Raw genomic sequence first — 18,867 nt, 5'->3', positions numbered from 1 at the left:
TGTGACTCTTGGTTCACCTCTGGGGAAACAGGCTGAAAGGTGACCCTGGCGGCCCAAGGACACACACCCATTGTCCGCAGGTTCCTCCCAGGTGTCTTCTCCAGCAGGTCACCGGGAGAGCGAGGGGCTGGAGTCTCTCGGGAGCTCAGTGCCCGCAGGCAGAGCAGGGAAAGGGAGGCGCCCCAGGCCCCTGCGGAAGGAGGTCCCAGGAGGGTCTCCGCAAGGGGGTCCCTACTCTGCGCTTCAGCTCCTCCAGGGAGGGGCTGCGACCTCGGGCAAAGGTCCCTCAGATGTCTTGAGACTCAGTTTCCTCGTTGGTGACACTGGGCGTCCGGAGTCCCCGCGGGGCCTGCCAGCCCCCGGCCGAGCACGGCCCCACGCGGAGCCCGTGCAGCCTGACCTGGGGCCCAACGCCCATCCCCGCAGCCCGAGACGCGCAGGTGCCCGGCCCTGCCCTGGCCGAGACGCGCCGCCTGCGCAGCCCCGCAGAAGCTCCAGCTTTGGCCCGTGTGAGGTCCGGGCTCGGCCTGGGCTGGGCGGAGCCCGCTCCCGAAGCGCCTCAGCGCCGGGCCGCCGCCCTCCACGTGACCTCCACCTTCGCCGTCATCCCCATATGCAAAACGGGGAAACGGGGAAACGGAGGCCCACCACCATGCAGGTGAGGACAGCCGACTCGCGCGCGCACCCGCAGAGGCCTCTTGGCCCAGCCGACCGCCGTCCGCGCCGCTTCCGGCTCCGCGCCGGGGCCTCTGGGGCGGGTAGTCCCCGCGCGCGTCCGGGACCGGCGGCCATTGGCTGGTGCGGGAGGGGCCGTCACGTGATGTTTGGGTGCCCGCCCCGCCCGCCTCGCCCGCCGTGAGCGCCCGGAGCGGTCCGCGAGCCACCGAGGCCCAGGTGAGGCGGCGGCGGTGGGGCTGGGGCCTGGCGTGGGGCGGCGAGGGCGAGGCGGCCGGGGACCAGCGCGGGGCCCGGAGCTCGGCGGGGGCCGCGGCGTGGCGTGGTGTGGGGCTTGCGGGAGGCCGGGCGGGGGGCGGGGCCGCGCCGGTGGGGAGGGGAGGGGGCGGGACCGTGCCGGGGGTGGACCCCAGGGGCGCCAGGGACCCTGAGCCGCAGCCCCGCGAGAGCGCCGCATTTCGGGGACCGGACCGCGGGCACATGAGCCCCTCGGCGGGTCCTCGCGCGCTGTTCAGACCCCAGGTCGGTGGGCTCTGGGCCGGGCAGCCGGTGCCTGCGCCTGGAGGTCAGTGCCGTCCCGGGGAGCGCCCCAGCGCCTACTTGCTGGGTGCAAGGGTTGGTGCTCTGCCGCTCAATGAGCGGAGCCCGCTTTCGAGCCTGAGCTGGGGACCCCGTTCCTGTGTGCTTGCCTCTCCACGCCTTTCTGTCCCTTCTCCAAGTTATAAGAAGGTGCTTCCTGGGTACTGGGGCCTGCGACATCCCCACCAGGGACTTTCAGGTGATGTTGATCTGTGCTGCCCCCGCAGAAACTCTCCAGGGACCTCGTGTTTGTTGCCTCATGGCGCACTCCTCCTGCTCTGGAAGCTCTGCCATGTCCAGTGTGGTAGCCCCTAGGCATGTGTGGCTGTTTACATTGACCTTAACGTGAAGGATTCAGGTCCTCCGTGCCAGTGGTCACATGTCAGACACTCAGTAGCCACACGTGTCTGGTGGCGGCTGTGTGGGGCAGCGCGGGTAGGGAACACTGCTTATCACAGGAAGTTCTGTGAGCGGTGTGGTGCGGCTCAAAATGGGCCTCGCGCGTGCTGCTCCGCCCGTGCTTCTCCGCTCCTCATCCTGCCAGGTGCCTTTCCAGCCACACCTGGCGCCCTTTCTTTCCTCTGCTGCACACTTGCCTCTTCTTTTAGTTCCTGGCTCGCTCCTGGCTTGGGGGCAGCTCCGCTTCCGGCATGTCTGAGCTCACCTTTCTGACCACTCTCCCTACAGTATTTCTTGTTTGTCATTGTCACTCATCTGCTTGTTTTCTGTTTTATCTTTAGTGTCTGTGAGACAGGGGTGGGGATTGTTGCTTAGGATACCCCCAGTGTGGACACAGTATTGAGTTGAAAGAAAGCTGAAGTTTGTTAGTACTGGAGTGCTTCCCCCGACTGAACCGCTGCTTTCATACGGTTCGACCCCATACATCACAGGACCTCAGCAGAAATCTGGTAGAACAAATGTTTGGACACAGCAGCACAGGCCGTGAATGCAGGTGGCTGTGGGAGGCTGGCAAATCCAAGAAGACTTCCTGGAGGAGGTTGAGTTTTGGCTGGGTCACCTCTGTTTCTCTCCTCCTCTGCTGGCCTGGCCCCATGAACATCTGGCAGCCTCTGGCTGCTCTGACTCTATCCAGGAACCTTCCCTGGACACTTCCCCTGAGTCTGGCCTTCTGCAGATGCTGGGTCAAGAGCCTAGACCTAGGCACTCAGTCTAGGGGCTCATGGGCAGCCAGGTGTCCCTAAGTCTCTTCCACAGCTCCTCATGGCCTGCAGAGCGAGGTCCTGGGTTTGGCTCCTGCCAGCAGCTCCTGCCACATCTTCAGTCCCTGCTTTATGTCCCTGACAGTGCAGTCATTTTTCCTGCATAGTCTGTGGCTTTTCTCACTGGTGTGCCTGTCGATGCAGAGCCTTCTGCTTGGAATGCCCTGGCACTCCCGTGTTTGTCTCTCCTGTGTGCCTGGGAGCCTCTGTGGCATAGACCTCTGCTGTGTCACCCTTGTGTCCTGAGCACCCCACCCAGCACCGAGAGTAGGATAAGCACCTAGCAGGTTTTGATGAATAAATAAACTGGACACGTAAGACTTTGAGGAGAACGTGGTGAGAAGTACAGCTAGGTCACAATGCTGGAGCTTGAGACGGAATCAGGGAGTCACCTTCCAGGTGGGCGGAGTTGGGGAGTCACCTTCCAGGTGGGGAGGAAAGACAAACACGCCTCGACCATGGCTGTACCAAGCCATTCGTGACACGGCGTGGGTGCATCCTTCCACGGTCCTGAAAAGGGGTGGTGAGTGTCTGCAGGTGGTGACACTAATGATACTAGTCACAGCACCTCCTGGTGCCAGGTGACCAGCGAACTGTGTTCATTACTCAGTTTACTCTCACAGTCACCCTGGGAGGAGGGTCTGTTGTCCCCATTTCCCAGATGGAGAGACTGAGACACAGAATGGTGATCTTGCCGTGAGTCCCTCAACTGTCGGGTTCTAGGACGTCATTTTTTCAGCCCAGACAGACACATTTCTTCTGAGGTTGTTGGCCGTTTTATCCCTCTGAGTGGTGTTTGGCCATAAGAACAGTTGGCTAGGGGTTAGGCTATCTTCTTCTTATTTTTATTTTTTGACACGGAGTCTCACTCTGTCGCCAAGCTGGAGTGCAGTGGCGCAATCTCGGCTCGCTGCAACCTCCACCTCCCGGGTTCAAGTGATTCTCCTGCCTCAGCCTCCCAAGTAGCTGGGACTACAGGTGCCTGCCACCACACCTGGCTAATTTTTTGTATTTTTAGTAGAGACGGGGTTTCATCATGTTGGCCAGGATGGTCTCGATTTCTTGACCTTGTGATCCACCCACCTCGGCCTCCCAAAGGGCTGGGATTACAGGCATGAGCCACCGTGCCTGGCCCTTTTAATTTTTTTTGAGAAGCTTCCCTCTTGTTGCCCAGGCTGGAGGGCGTTGGTGCAATCTTGGTTCACTGCAACCTCTGCCTCCTGGGTTCAAGTGATTTTCCTGCCTCAGCCTTCCGAGTAGCTGGGATTACAGGGGCCTGCCACCACGCCTGGCTAATGTTTTGTATTTTAAATAGAGACGGGGTTTCACCATGTTGGCTAGGCTGGACTCAAACTACTGACCTTTAGGTGATCAACCTGCCTCAGCCTCCCAAAGTGCTGGGATTACAGGCGTGAGCCACTGTGCCCAGCCACTTCTTTTTTTTGGCCAGGCTGGACTCAAACTCCTGACCTTCAGGTGATCAACCTGCCTGAGCCACACACTGTAATCCCAGGTGTGAGCCACCGTGCCCAGCCACCTCTTTTTTTTTTTTTTGAGATAGGCGTGTCTCACTGTGTTGCCCAGTTGCCCAGGCTGGTCTTGAACTCCTGGCCTTAAGCCATCCTCTGGCCTCAGCCTCCCGGAGTGCTGGGATTCCCAGCGTGAGTCACGGCGTCTGGCTCCAGGCTTTTTGTTTTAATGCACACGGGCGTTTCTGTGGCTACTGGGTTTGTTTGGATGGTGTTACTTGCTACAAGTAGATTTTGACCTTGTGGCCCAGTCCAGCTGTCATTCATTGTGTTCTTTAAAGTCTGATTTGTGCGTCGTCCATAGTAGCGGACTCCTGAGCAGCCCTCCTCTCAGATTCCTCTGCTTTCTGCTGGGATGCTCAGCCCTGTCTAAACATTTGCGGCATCTGTGTGTGGAGCAGTGGTGACCAAAAGACTAAAGGCAAGAAGGAGTGAGCGAGAGAGTTGGAGAGCGCATGGCCGGCGCTGTCTCTCCAGAGGTGACAGTCAGTTGTTCAGTGTGGATGCTTATGTTTGGCTCTGCTCTCTGTACTGAGGGCATCCTCATCCTCTCCCTCTTGGGTGCATTGAGGCAGCTGGGGAAGATCATCATTCCTCCTGCCCCCACGGTCCCCAGCGCCAGTGGTGGACTCTGTACCTTTCCACACCTCCCTGTCTGCCACCCCACCCGCGGGGAGCTGTGCGTCTCTGAACGTCCATCCACCTGTGGCCCAGGGCCTGGGGCCCAGTGAATGCCTGATGGGGATTTGCTGAAGACGTGAGGGGTTGTTTCACAGCTGATCTTGAGCCTGTGCTGTTTTTATTCCACTATCCTTCCTGTTAGTGCTGCACGGTGGAGCCATCTGGAAGCTTCCATAGGAAGAGTTTTCTTGGTCTGAGTTCCCTGGCAGAGAAGAAGGGCACTACCAACAATGACAAGCCAGGTGCCTTGAATAGGTTTCTGAAGATGCCTTATGGGCGGGGTGTCCTCACCTACGGAGCCCAGTTGGGCGGTGTCTCCTGCAGGGGCCTTGCTTCGGGGTGTCCTGCTTGCCATCCAGGGCTGTCCTCAGAAGCCAGCTGTGGCTGTCCTGCCTGGCCTTATCCAGGCTATGAGATTCTCTCGTCAACTTGCGGCTTGCTGAGTCCGGGATGGGGGTGAAGATGGCTCCGTGTGGGCTTCAAATCCAGACTGTGCTGCACAGGGCCCTGCCTTTTTTGTCCTTGGGTAGGTCCTGTTAGGATGTGAACCCACTTGGGGGCCACTGCAGGCAAGCAGAACAGTCTGCTGGGTGTGCCTGCCTGGACAGGGTCATTGGCAAGTCCCCAGCTCCTGCCCCTGCCATCAGCGCTGCTGTCTGAGATGCGTAATGTTCTGTGAGACTATGCTAAGGCCATGCCTGGCATGAGTCTTGGGATGGACACAGTGGCAAGCAGGATCAGGCTGTCCTGGCCTTGCTCCGGACACTGCTGTGCACCTTACAGAGCAAGGTCGAGGCGGTGGAGTGAGGAAGTGGAGAGGGCACCTTACAGAGCAAGGTCGAGGCGGTGGAGTGAGGAGGTGGAGAGGGGAGCTGACTCTGCTGGGGGTGTGCTTTGGCAAGGCTGGGGATGTGCTTTGGGAGGGTTTGGGGGCATATTTTGGGGCTGGAGGTGTGTTTTGGGTAGGGCTAGGGGCATGTTTTGGGCAGGGCTAGGGGTGTGTTTTGGGCAGGGCTGGGGGTGTGTTTTGGGCAGGGCTGGGGACATGTTTTGGGCAGGGCTAGGGGTGTGTTTTGGACAGGGCTGGGGGTGCGCTTTGGGAGGGTTTGGGGGTGCGTTTTGGGCAGGGCTGGGTAGATACCTGGGAAGAATCCTGGATGCTGGTGAGGCCTGAGCTGTGTCTGGAGAGCTGAGTGGCCTTAGCTGGGGAGGGCAGGAGAGGCAGCTACTCCAGGCAGCAGGAGGCCCAAGGGAAGGCACAGCAGTGCTGGACTCCTAGTAGGCAGGTCTGACTCGGGTCAGCCTGTGAGGGTCTTGGGAGGCAGGGTGAGGCCTGGGCTTTTCTGATGGCTGTTGGTGCTGAGCAGGGAACCCGGGGCCCAGGCTGAGGTTTGCTGAAGAGGTCTGGAGACAGGGCTGGGTGGAGCAGTGCCACACCTAGGGCCTGTGTCTGGAGCCTGCAGGGGCCAGGCCCCATGCCTTGGCACTGTGTGCTGGGTGCCTTGTGGTGGCTGCGCTGTGGGCCCCCTGGATGGATTGGTGGGCTAGCCACGCAGCTGAGTGGACTGGCAGCAGCTGCTGCTCATTATCCTGGCAACCCTGGGCTTCAGGCTGCAGGCTCGAGCCCTCCCCAGCATGGAAGCGAGTGAGCAGAGCCAGGCACTCACGCTGGCCTGGGAGCCTCTGGCCCAGTGCTGTGGCCAGATCAACTGTTGTTTTCTTCCACAGTGGAAGATTGCCTCGTTTTCTCCCTCTGATTTGCCCCGCGGGGAGGGCTACAACCCAGCCCTGACTTACGTAGCATCCAGGTAGGGACACAGCATTGCCGCATCTTAGCCGTGGGACCCTGGCCATGTCACTTGGCCCCTCCAGGAGCCCTGCCTTTCCATGTCATTAGTCTGATCCTGCAGCCTCCTGGGAGGTGGGCAGCATTGTGTCTGTCCCAGAGACTTGGAATCTCCGGGCGTCTTGGGGGACATCACCTGAGGGGTGTAGGGAAGAATTCCCAAGGTGCACAGAGGGGCTGTGGAAGGTCAGGGAGTGCAGCCCCAGGGCAGGTGGAGCTGCCTGTCTCCTGTGAGACCCTCGGGCTGCCTCGCCACTGCCACACGCATCAGAGAGCTTGCTCTACCTGGTCAGCCATGGCACGGCCAGCTCGCACAGTAGGACTGAGCATCAGGCTGTCTTGGATTCTGATTATAATAACACCTCCTGCTTTTGACCACAGGGCATCTGTCAGGCACCTGCTAGGCTCTTCCTGCTCCTCAGATCAGGAAACTTCCCAGCCTTGGGAAACTTACCTGAAGTCACGGGGGTGGTAAATGCCCAGCCATGACTTGAGCCCTGGTGTTCTCACCAGGATTCTGATCAGAGGCAGAAATCAGAGGCACTGCTCACCGTTCTGCTGCCCTGCCCACCTGGCGATCCTGCTCTGCTGCTCTCCAGGGGGACCAGGCTGGAAGCAGCTTTACAAACAAAAATTCCCTGTTGAGTTAGAGGATGTTATTAATAACGGCAATTACTGCACTAATAAAGACCTAATCCTGCCCCTCCCTTCCATCTTGAGATGATGTTCCAGAGCAGAGTGTGGCAGGGGTCCACAGGCTTGAAGGAATCCAGGTATGGAGGTTGAGATTTCTGATGGAGAGGGGAGGTGGGCGGAGCTCAAGATTCTTGTTCCCATAAGGCTTGAGGCTAGGAGGTCGGGGTGGTGTGAGCCCCCAGAGGCTGTGGTTGCCTGTGGATGGTGCCTAGTTGAGTCAAGCGTTTCCAGGGCTTTGGGGCCAGGTGCGCGGGTGTGTGCGTGTGTGTGTGTGTGTGTGTTTGTGTTTATCGCCTGAGCCTGACCCTGGGTGTCATCTGAGGGGTGCACACTGAACCTGTACCAATGGGAAGCTGGGCATTGGAGGGGTGATGGTGAAGGAGTTGAGTGTGGCGTGGTCTGGGGAAGATGAGGGCCAGTGTTCTGAGGGCATGGGTCATCAAGGGTCCTGTCAGAGAGCCACGGACAAAGAGAGCCACAGGCGTCTGCCCTGGACAGAGCCACGGACAAAGAGAGCCACAGGCATCTGCCCTGGACAGAGCGGGCCACCTTGGCTGCCCTCCGTCTGGACCCATGATCCATTCTAGCCAAGTATTTGGAAGGGGACATGTTTTTAAACCAGAGCCCAGAATCAGTCTCTCCCAACATTAGAAAGAAGCAACACAACACAGCAGCCTCCTTCCTGGGCTGGCTGCCCTCGGTGCTAATGAGGAGCTGGATTCCTTGCTGGGAGTCTGACCTCCTTCCCGCTGCTGCTCACTTGTGGGAAGGTGCTGATGAGCGTGGTGTGCTGGGAGTGGGCGCAGGAGGCGGAATTGCGAGTGGGGAGAACCGTTGCTTCTGCTGCTTCCTGGTACCTGGGCGTTTTCACCGGTCACAGCCTCCAGCCTGGGCCCCTTAATTCTGCATCTTGCTGAGGGGTAGATCCGGCGGTGCCGCCCCCTGGCGACAGATCTTCCTGGCAGCTCCAGCCTCACTGTCACTTGGCATTTGCGGTGCTCCCTGGGCTTTCCAGCCCCTGGGAAACCTGCTGCGCTGACTTCGCAGGCTGCCTGCAGCCTGCCCCCGGTGTCTTTGCTGAGGCCGCCCCTCTGCCTGGAGTGGCCCCGACTGGTGACCTCCTGGGCTGTCGAAGTCTTCGCTGGGGGACGCCATCAGGAGTCAGCCCCATCCCCTCATCCTGAGGGCCTGGTGCCTCCCGGGGAGGGCAAGGTAGAGAGAGGGCTGCAGATTTTGGGAAGTGGCTCTGTGTGGCTTGGGCCTTGTTGCATTGCAGTCATTAGCTTTCCTCCTCCAGGGCCAGGACCTTGTCTTTTCTGTCTCTGTGGTCCCAGCACAGGAAAATGCCCACAGTGGGCACAAGATAACCATGGGAGGAGCTGAGCCTCACCTTTAGGCCGCTCAGCCTTTGATGCACAGGGCCGCCCCCCTTCCCTGCCAGGAGCAGGAAGTGGTGAGGGACAGGAACAGTGATGCTTCCTGCAGGCGGGCAGGTCCTGAATTCCCAGAGCAGCCTCCAAGGTGACACCATCACCCTAACTTACGGAAGGGAGACCGGGTCACCTGCTTGCATCTCTCCTTATGGAGACTTGGCTTCTAGGGCCCTGCACCCTTAGCGCACCTCACTGTCCCCAGGGTGCAGGCACAGCCTGGGATGCTGCCAGCCGAGGAGACTTGGCAGGGCACACAGGGACGTGGACAGGCACGCTGGCAGCTGGGGTGTGAGGAGTGCTGCGGTGACCCTGCGGACCATCCCACAGCTCAGAGCTCAATGGCATGGTGGCCCTGCTGCCCCTGGTTGGAGCAGGGAGGTGGGAGTTGTTTTCTGTCCAACCCGAGAGGTGATGTAGTTTCCCAAGACCATGAAGCAAGCACAGAGCAGAGCTGTGGGAGGAATCCCGTGGGGTCTGGCCATAGAAACTGTGGCCTGTCATTCCCACACTGCGCCACGGGAAATGGGCCCAGGACTGTGGGGCACGTCCAGGTGAGTCGATTTGTGCCTTGGAACCCCGGAGGTTCTAGTCTTAGACCTGCTGCCATCATCGTCCCTCCCTTCACCCAGAGCAGCTCTGATGTGATCTGTTTCACTTGGTGTTTTCTGAGTACGGTTGTGTTTGGAGAAAAGATTCTGTAGCTAAGAATAGTTCTAGAGCTGCTTTCACTCCCCAGTTTACAGATGGGGAGTAAGAGGTCCGAGCTGTCCGGTCCACCCGCCCTGCTGCTATGGGGTGCCCACACCCTGGTTCCTTCAGTCTGGCAGGGTGGTCCGATGGGCAGAGCACCTCCCGTCTTTCTGCGTATCTGCCCCCAAAGCTGTTATCTTGACACCTTAACCGGTGTGAGAGGGTATGGAGGCCACTGGAGGCCGCAGGCATAAGCGTGGGGCCCACGGGCAGCCTGCAGGCTTCTGCCTTAGCCAGGGCAGGAGGGCCTCCCAGCCCAGCAAGGAGTGAAGACGGGCAGCCAGCGTGGGCAGAGCTGTGATTGGACGGGTGGAGAATGTAACCTGTATGGTTTTGCTTTCGTAATGAACATCCCTCAGGTTTTAGTAGCCTGAAGCAACAAAGGTGTGTGTTCATTGGGGACTCACAGTTCATTGGCCAGGAGGAACCACACGGCTGCAACCACGAGAGGCCAGGAAGTGCCCCACACTCCCCGAGAGAGGAGAACTGGAAGTCTCGGTTGAGCAGCACGAGCGATGCCACACCAGCATGTAGCCAGGCAGCTTGTGCTGTGAACCGGCCACCTTTGCTGCCCAGGCTTTCCCTCGATTTTCCTCCTGGGCTTCCCTATCTGCAGTGGGAGAGGGTGGGCTGTGTGACGCTTCGCCTCCCTCTAGGCCTCTGCTCCAGGAGGTGGTGGAGTGGACGGGGCAGGTGCTCGGGGGAGTCAGACCAGGGAGAATGTGGCCTCTGCTCTCTCAGCACCTTCGGGCGTGGTGTTTGGCATCTCAGGATCTTTTTGTAAATTAAACTATTGTAACCATTGTAAATTCACATACAGTTGTGAGAAATAATACACAGATCCTGTGCACTCTTCACCCAGTTTTCCCCGTGGTAGCTTTGTGCAGAACGAGGACAGGAGCACAGCCAGCGGATTGGCCGACGCGGCCGCCATGCCAGAGGTTTCCGTCATCACTCAGAGGAGCCCTGTGTCGGTGCCCGTTTCAGCGAAGCCTACCTTGCTTCTGCCATGAACCCTTCCTTAACTCCTGGGAGCCACCAGTCTGCTCTCCATCTCCGTAATGTCGTCAGTTGAAGTGAGTGGTAGAAATGGAATCTTGCAGTGTGTGGCCGGGGATTGGCCTTTTCTATTCGCCATCATTCCCCGGATGGTTCTCAGGGCTGCTGCAGGGGCCAGGAGTGGTTTCTTCCTGTTGCTGAGAGGCCTGTTCCACGGTGTGGATGGCCCACAGGTTATTCTAATGACCTTTTACTTTACTATTTTGAATAGTTTAGGTAGTTTGACAATTAAAACATGGCAGGAAGCATCCAGTAGAAAGTGTCCCTATCCCTGGCCGGCCCAGCCGTCATCTCCACAGCAGCCACTCTTGTGAGTTTCTTTCTTTCTTTTTCTCTTTTTGAGACGCAGTTTCGCTCAGGCTGGAGTGCAGTGGTGCAATCTCGGCTCACCGCAACCTCCACCTCGCAGGTTCAAGCAATTCTCCTGCCTCAGCCTCTTTAGTAGCTGGGATTACAGGCATGTGTCACCATGCCCGGCTAATTTTGTATTTTTAGTAGAGACGGGGTTTCGCCATGTTGGCCCGGGTGGTCTCAAACTCAAACTCCCGACCTCAGGTGATCCGCCCGTCTCGGCCTCCTGAAGTGCTGGGATTACAGGTGTGAGCCACCATGCCCGGCCTCTTGTGAGTTTCTCACACAGTCACGTGAAGCATAAGGACGTTTTGGTCGATGATGGATGGCATAGACGAGGGTGGACCTGTAAGATTATACTGGCGCCGAAAAATTCCTGTCACCTGGTGATGTCATGATGGTCACGATGTAGTGCAGGGCATCACTCCCGTGTGTGTGGAGAGCTGGTGCAAGCAGACCTGCTACACTGCCCGTCATCTAACAGTTCAGCACATACGCTACATAAGACTTGATAATGAACACTATGTTACCGTTCTGTGTATACTATACTTTTTATCATCATTTTAGAGTGTACTCCTTCTACTTATTAAAAAAAAGTTGGCTGGGTGTGGTGGCTCATGCCTGTAATCCCAGCACTTTGGGAGGCTGAGGTGGGTGGATCACCTGAAGTCAGGAGTTTGAGACCAGTCTGGCCGACATGGTGAAACCCTGTGTACTACAAATGCAAAAATTAGCCGGGCATGGTGGTGTGCCCCTGTAATCCCAGCCACTCGGGAGGCTGAAGCAGGATAATCACTTGAACCTGGGAGATGGAGGTTGCAGTAAGCTGAGATCGCACCATTGCACTCCAACTTGGGCAACAAGAGCAAAACTCCGTCTCAAAAAAAAAAAAAAATGAACTGCAAAACAGCCTCGGGCAGGGCCTTCAGGAGGTGTTGTCACAGGATCCCTGGGGTGTCACTTAGACCGTTGGAAACCTCTGTGGCTGGAGGTGCCTCTGCCTGAGTCGTGCTTACACCCGCTGGGCTTGTTCCGCCCACTCAGCCCAGTAGGCTGTGCTCAGCTCGTGCTACCAGCCCAGATCCCACACATGCCAAGGCTGAGCCAGGCATGGAGCAGTGAGGGGCGTGTGGGTGAGCGAACATGAGTCTGGCCACTGTGCACAGCCAGGCATGCCGGCTGCTGCGGCAGGGCGGGCAGCCCCAGGTGCTGGCACAGGTGCTGGCTCCATGCAAGGCTGCGGCTGGACCAGATGTACTGCACACGGCTTCCACTGTGAGCACCCGCGTCTGGATGAGGGGAACGTGGTGGCACTAGAAGCTTGGAGGCACCAGGAACCGCAGAGCCCCAAAGAGGGTGCCAGAGCCCTGGCTCAAGGAGTTTCTAGGTCTGGGCTTGCTGAAGAGCTGAAGAGTTGCAGCTCTTCCTTCCTTCTTGTCACCTGCAATGTTGCAAGTGGGGACCGTGTCTATTTTAAAGTCCCCAGCAGTGTACAGCGTCTGTTATAGAGTCCCCAGCAGTGTACAGCGTCTGCTATAGAGTCCCCAGCAGTGTACAGCGTCTGTTACAGAGTCCCCCGCAGTGTACAGCGTCTGTTAGAGTCCCCAGCAGTGTACAGCGTCTGTTACAGAGTCCCCGGCAGTGTATAGCGTCTGTTATAGAGTCCCCGGCAGTGTACAGCGTCTGTTACAGAGTCCCCCGCAGTGTACAGCGTCTGTTACAGAGTCCCCAGCAGTGTACAGCGTCTGCTATAGAGTCCCCAGCAGTGTACAGCGTCTGTTACAGAGTCCCCGGCAGTGTACACCGTCTGTTACAGAGTCCCCGGCAGTGTACAGCGTCTGTTACAGAGTCCCCCGCAGTGTACAGCATCTGTTACAGAGTCCCCAGCAGTGTACAGCGTCTGCTATAGAGTCCCCAGCAGTGTACAGCGTCTGTTAGAGTCCCCGGCAGTGTACAGCGTCTGTTACAGAGTCCCCGGCAGTGTACACCGTCTGTTACAGAGTCCCCGGCAGTGTACAGCGTCTGTTACAGAGTCCCCCGCAGTGTACAGCATCTGTTACAGAGTCCCCAGCAGTGTACAGCGTCTGCTATAGAGTCCCCAGCAGTGTACAGCGTCTGTTAGAGTCCCCGGCAGTGTACAGCGTCTGTTACAGAGTCCCCGGCAGTGTACACCGTCTGTTACAGAGTCCCCGGCAGTGTACAGCGTCTGTTACAGAGTCCCCCGCAGTGTACAGCGTCTGTTACAGAGTCCCCAGCAGTGTACAGCGTCTGCTATAGAGTCCCCAGCAGTGTACAGCGTCTGTTACAGAGTCCCCAGCAGTGTACAGCGTCTGCTATAGAGTCCCCCGCAGTGTACAGCGCCTGTTACAGAGTCCCCAGCAGTGTACAGCGTCTGCTATAGAGTCCCCGGCAGTGTACAGCGTCTGTTACAGAGTCCCCCGCAGTGTACAGCGCCTGTTACAGAGTCCCCAGCAGTGTACAGCGTCTGCTATAGAGTCCCCGGCAGTGTACAGCATCTGCTATAGAGTCCCCGGCAGTGTACAGCGTCTGTTACAGAGTCCCCCGCAGTGTACAGCGTCTGTTACAGAGTCCCCAGCAGTGTACAGCGTCTGCTATAGAGTCCCCAGCAGTGTACAGCGTCTGTTACAGAGTCCCCCGCAGTGTACAGCGCCTGTTACAGAGTCCCCAGCAGTGTACAGCGTCTGCTATAGAGTCCCCGGCAGTGTACGGCGTCTGTTAGAGTCCCCGGCAGTGTACAGCGTCTGTTACAGAGTCCCCGGCAGTGTACAGCGTCTGTTATAGAGTCCCCAGCAGTGTACAGCGTCTGCTATAGAGTCCCCAGCAGTGTACAGCGTCTGTTAGAGTCCCCAGCAGTGTACAGCGTCTGTTACAGAGTCCCCGGCAGTGTACAGCGTCTGCTATAGAGTCCCCAGCAGTGTACAGCGTCTGTTAGAGTCCCCAGCAGTGTACAGCGTCTGTTACAGAGTCCCCGGCAGTGTACAGCGTCTGCTATAGAGTCCCCAGCAGTGTACAGCGTCTGTTAGAGTCCCCGGCAGTGTACAGCGTCTGTTACAGAGTCCCCGGCAGTGTACACCGTCTGTTACAGAGTCCCCGGCAGTGTACAGCGTCTGTTACAGAGTCCCCCGCAGTGTACAGCATCTGTTACAGAGTCCCCAGCAGTGTACAGCGTCTGCTATAGAGTCCCCAGCAGTGTACAGCGTCTGTTACAGAGTCCCCCGCAGTGTACAGCGCCTGTTACAGAGTCCCCAGCAGTGTACAGCGTCTGCTATAGAGTCCCCAGCAGTGTACAGCGTCTGTTACAGAGTCCCCCGCAGTGTACAGCGCCTGTTACAGAGTCCCCAGCAGTGTACAGCGTCTGCTATAGAGTCCCCGGCAGTGTACAGCGTCTGCTATAGAGTCCCCGGCAGTGTACAGCGTCTGTTACAGAGTCCCCCGCAGTGTACAGCGCCTGTTACAGAGTCCCCAGCAGTGTACAGCGTCTGCTATAGAGTCCCCGGCAGTGTACAGCATCTGCTATAGAGTCCCCGGCAGTGTACAGCGTCTGTTACAGAGTCCCCCGCAGTGTACAGCGCCTGTTACAGAGTCCCCAGCAGTGTACAGCGTCTGCTATAGAGTCCCCAGCAGTGTACAGCGTCTGTTACAGAGTCCCCCGCAGTGTACAGCGCCTGTTACAGAGTCCCCAGCAGTGTACAGCGTCTGCTATAGAGTCCCCGGCAGTGTACGGCGTCTGTTAGAGTCCCCAGCAGTGTACGGCGTCTGTTACAGAGTCCCCGGCAGTGTACAGCGTCTGTTATAGAGTCCCCAGCAGTGTACAGCGTCTGCTATAGAGTCCCCAGCAGTGTACAGCGTCTGTTACAGAGTCCCCGGCAGTGTACAGCGTCTGCTATAGAGTCCCCGGCAGTGTACAGCGTCTGTTAGAGTCCCCGGCAGTGTACAGCGTCTGTTACAGAGTCCCCGGCAGTGTACAGCGTCTGTTACAGAGTCCCCGGCAGTGTACAGCGTCTGTTAGAGTCCCCAGCAGTGTACAGCGTCTGTTACAGAGTCCCCGGCAGTGTACAGCGTCTGCTATAGAGTCCCCGGCAGTGTACAGCGTCTGTTAGAGTCCCCAGCAGTGTACAGCGTCTGTTACAGAGTCCCCGGCAGTGTACAGCGTCTGTTATAGAGTCCCCAGCAGTGTACAGCGTCTGTTACAGAGTCCCCAGCAGTGTACAGCGTCTGTTACAGAGTCCCCGGCAGTGTACAGCGTCTGCTATAGAGTCCACAGCAGTGTACAGCGCCTGTTACAGAGTCCCCCGCAGTGTACAGCGTCTGTTACAGAGTCCCCAGCAGTGTACAGCGTCTGCTATAGAGTCCCCTGCAGTGTACAGCGTCTGTTACAGAGTCCCCCGCAGTGTACAGCGTCTGTTACAGAGTCCCCAGCAGTGTACAGCGTCTGCTATAGAGTCCCCAGCAGTGTACAGCGTCTGTTACAGAGTCCCCCGCAGTGTACAGCGTCTGTTACAGAGTCCCCGGCAGTGTACAGCGTCTGCTATAGAGTCCCCGGCAGTGTACAGCGTCTGTTATAGAGTCCCCGGCAGTGTACAGCGTCTGCTATAGAGTCCCCTGCAGTGTACAGCGTCTGTTACAGAGTCCCCCGCAGTGTACAGCGCCTGTTACAGAGTCCCCAGCAGTGTACAGCGTCTGTTACAGAGTCCCCATCAGTGTACAGCGTCTGCTATAGAGTCCCCAGCAGTGTACAGCGTCTGTGAGAGTCCCCAGCAGTGTACAGCGTCTGTTAGAGTCCCCGGCAGTGTACAGCGTCTGCTATAGAGTCCCCAGCAGTGTACAGCATCTATTAGAGTCCCCAGCAGTGTACAGCGTCTGCTATAGAGTCCCCAGCAGTGTACAGCGTCTGTTAGAGTCCCCAGCAGTGTACAGCGTCTGTTATAGAGTCCCCGGCAGTGTACAGCGTCTGCTATAGAGTCCCCAGCAGTGTACAGCGTCTGTTAGAGTCCCCAGCAGTGTACAGCGTCTGCTATAGAGTCCCCGGCAGTGTACAGCGTCTGTTAGAGTCCCCAGCAGTGTACAGCGTCTGTTACAGAGTCCCCAGCAGTGTACAGCGTCTGCTATAGAGTCCCCAGCAGTGTACAGCGTCTGTTACAGAGTCCCCGGCAGTGTACAGCGTCTGTTATAGAGTCCCCGGCAGTGTACAGCGTCTGTTACAGAGTCCCCGGCAGTGTACAGCGTCTGCTATAGAGTCCCCAGCAGTGTACAGCGTCTGTTAGAGTCCCCAGCAGTGTACAGCGTCTGTTACAGAGTCCCCGGCAGTGTACAGCGTCTGCTATAGAGTCCCCGGCAGTGTACAGCGTCTGTTAGAGTCCCCAGCAGTGTACAGCGTCTGTTACAGAGTCCCCAGCAGTGTACAGCATCTGCTATAGAGTCCCCAGCAGTGTACAGCGTCTGTTAGAGTCCCCAGCAGTGTACAGCGTCTGTTACAGAGTCCCCGGCAGTGTACAGCATCTGCTATAGAGTCCCCGGCAGTGTACAGCGTCTGTTAGAGTCCCCAGCAGTGTACAGCGTCTGTTACAGAGTCCCCCGCAGTGTACAGCGTCTGTTATAGAGTCCCCAGCAGTGTACAGCGTCTGCTATAGAGTCCCCAGCAGTGTACAGCGTCTGTTACAGAGTCCCCGGCAGTGTACAGCGTCTGTTATAGAGTCCCCGGCAGTGTACAGCGTCTGTTACAGAGTCCCCCGCAGTGTACAGCGTCTGTTACAGAGTCCCCAGCAGTGTACAGCGTCTGCTATAGAGTCCCCAGCAGTGTACAGCGTCTGTTACAGAGTCCCCCGCAGTGTACAGCGCCTGTTACAGAGTCCCCCGCAGTGTACAGCGCCTGTTACAGAGTCCCCGGCAGTGTACAGCGTCTGTTACAGAGTCCCCCGCAGTGTACAGCGCCTGTTACAGAGTCCCCCGCAGTGTACAGCGTCTGTTACAGAGTCCCCAGCAGTGTACAGCGTCTGCTATAGAGTCCCCTGCAGTGTACAGCGTCTGTTACAGAGTCCCCCGCAGTGTACAGCGTCTGTTACAGAGTCCCCAGCAGTGTACAGCGTCTGCTATAGAGTCCCCAGCAGTGTACAGCGTCTGTTACAGAGTCCCCCGCAGTGTACAGCGTCTGTTACAGAGTCCCCGGCAGTGTACAGCGTCTGCTATAGAGTCCCCGGCAGTGTACAGCATCTGTTATAGAGTCCCCGGCAGTGTACAGCGTCTGCTATAGAGTCCCCGGCAGTGTACAGCGTCTGTTACAGAGTCCCCCGCAGTGTACAGCGCCTGTTACAGAGTCCCCAGCAGTGTACAGCGTCTGCTATAGAGTCCCCGGCAGTGTACGGCGTCTGTTAGAGTCCCCAGCAGTGTACGGCGTCTGTTACAGAGTCCCCGGCAGTGTACAGCGTCTGTTATAGAGTCCCCAGCAGTGTACAGCGTCTGTTACAGAGTCCCCAGCAGTGTACAGCGTCTGTTACAGAGTCCCCAGCAGTGTACAGCGTCTGCTATAGAGTCCCCAGCAGTGTACAGCGTCTGTTAGAGTCCCCAGCAGTGTACAGCGTCTGTTACAGAGTCCCCGGCAGTGTACAGCATCTGCTATAGAGTCCCCAGCAGTGTACAGCGTCTGTTAGAGTCCCCAGCAGTGTACAGCGTCTGCTATAGAGTCCCCAGCAGTGTACAGCGTCTGTTAGAGTCCCCAGCAGTGTACAGCGTCTGTTACAGAGTCCCCAGCAGTGAACAGCGTCTGCTATAGAGTCCCCAGCAGTGTACAGCGTCTGTTAGAGTCCCCAGCAGTGTACAGCGTCTGTTACAGAGTCCCCGGCAGTGTACAGCGTCTGTTACAGAGTCCCCCGCAGTGTACAGCGTCTGTTACAGAGTCCCCAGCAGTGTACAGCGTCTGCTATAGAGTCCCCAGCAGTGTACAGCGTCTGTTACAGAGTCCCCCGCAGTGTACAGCGCCTGTTACAGAGTCCCCCGCAGTGTACAGCGTCTGTTACAGAGTCCCCAGCAGTGTACAGCGTCTGCTATAGAGTCCCCTGCAGTGTACGCGTCTGTTAGAGTCCCCCGCAGTGTACAGCGTCTGTTACAGAGTCCCCAGCAGTGTACAGTGTCTGCTATAGAGTCCCCAGCAGTGTACAGCGTCTGTTACAGAGTCCCCCGCAGTGTACAGCGTCTGTTACAGAGTCCCCAGCAGTGTACAGCGTCTGTTACACAGTCCCCGGCAGTGTACAGCGTCTGTTACACAGTCCCCGGCAGTGTACAGCGTCTGTTACAGAGTCCCCCGCAGTGTACAGCGTCTGCTATAGAGTCCCCGGCAGTGTACAGCGTCTGTTACACAGTCCCCGGCAGTGTACAGCGTCTGTTACAGAGTCCCTCGCAGTGTACAGCGTCTGCTATAGAGTCCCCGGCAGTGTACAGCGTCTATTTTAAAGTCCCCCAAAGTGTACAGTAATGTCCCAGGACTTCACATTCACTTGCCACTTACTCCCTGACGCATGCAGGCAACTTCTAGTCCTGCAAGCCCCATTCATGGTAAGTGCCCTATACAGTTGTATCATTTAAAAAAATCCTTAAAACTGTATTTCTGCCGTACCTTTTCTATGTTTAGATATGTATAGATAGGCAAATTCTTACCACTCTGTTACAGTTGCCGACAGCATTTAGTACATTTGCCTGCTGTCCAGGTTTATAGCCTCGAACAATAGATTTTACCACATGGCCTGGGTGTGTATTGGGCCCCAGCATTTGGTGTGTGAGGATATACTCTGTTATGTCTGCACAGTGAGGAAATCATCTAATGATACAGTCCTCAGATTGTATCCCTATGGTTAAGCAAAGAATGACTGTTTGTCCTTCCAGAGCTTCATTATACCTTCCAAGCAAACATAAACATTTCTTTTTTGCTTTTTCTTTCACAAGTCATGATATGACACATTCCTGCACCTTGGATCCCTCCCTCCCTTGACGAAGTGTTAATATGGTAAGTGATGTGGAGATCTTTTGGAATCAGT

At 57.2% G+C, this 18,867-nt stretch overlaps 1 protein-coding gene across 41 annotated transcripts in view; it reads left to right on the top strand.

The window, feature by feature from the left end:
* Positions 1-556: 556 nt before the first annotated feature.
* TSNARE1 (t-SNARE domain containing 1) overlaps positions 557-18,867 on the top strand; it is a 140,344-nt gene continuing 122,033 nt past the window's right edge. For 10 of the 41 annotated variants that reach the window (XM_063817426.1, XM_063817421.1, XM_063817420.1 and 7 more), the window contains exon 1: positions 766-894. Coding sequence is in view for 17 of the 41 variants with exons in the window: in XM_063817418.1 (XP_063673488.1) it covers positions 614-658 (45 nt within the window). In the remaining 24 variants the exon portion in view is untranslated. Of the gene's footprint in view, positions 659-721; positions 895-1,062; positions 1,241-18,867 lie in introns of those variants that run through there. The other 31 variants (XM_063817437.1, XM_063817425.1, XM_063817431.1 and 28 more) reach the window with 16 other exon arrangements.

The sequence above is a fragment of the Pan troglodytes genome, chromosome 7 (assembly GCF_028858775.2).
Source record: "Pan troglodytes isolate AG18354 chromosome 7, NHGRI_mPanTro3-v2.0_pri, whole genome shotgun sequence".
Taxonomy (NCBI): Eukaryota; Metazoa; Chordata; class Mammalia; order Primates; family Hominidae; genus Pan; species Pan troglodytes.
Note: the sequence above shows the minus strand (reverse complement) of the source record. Positions and strands in the feature narration are given on the sequence as shown.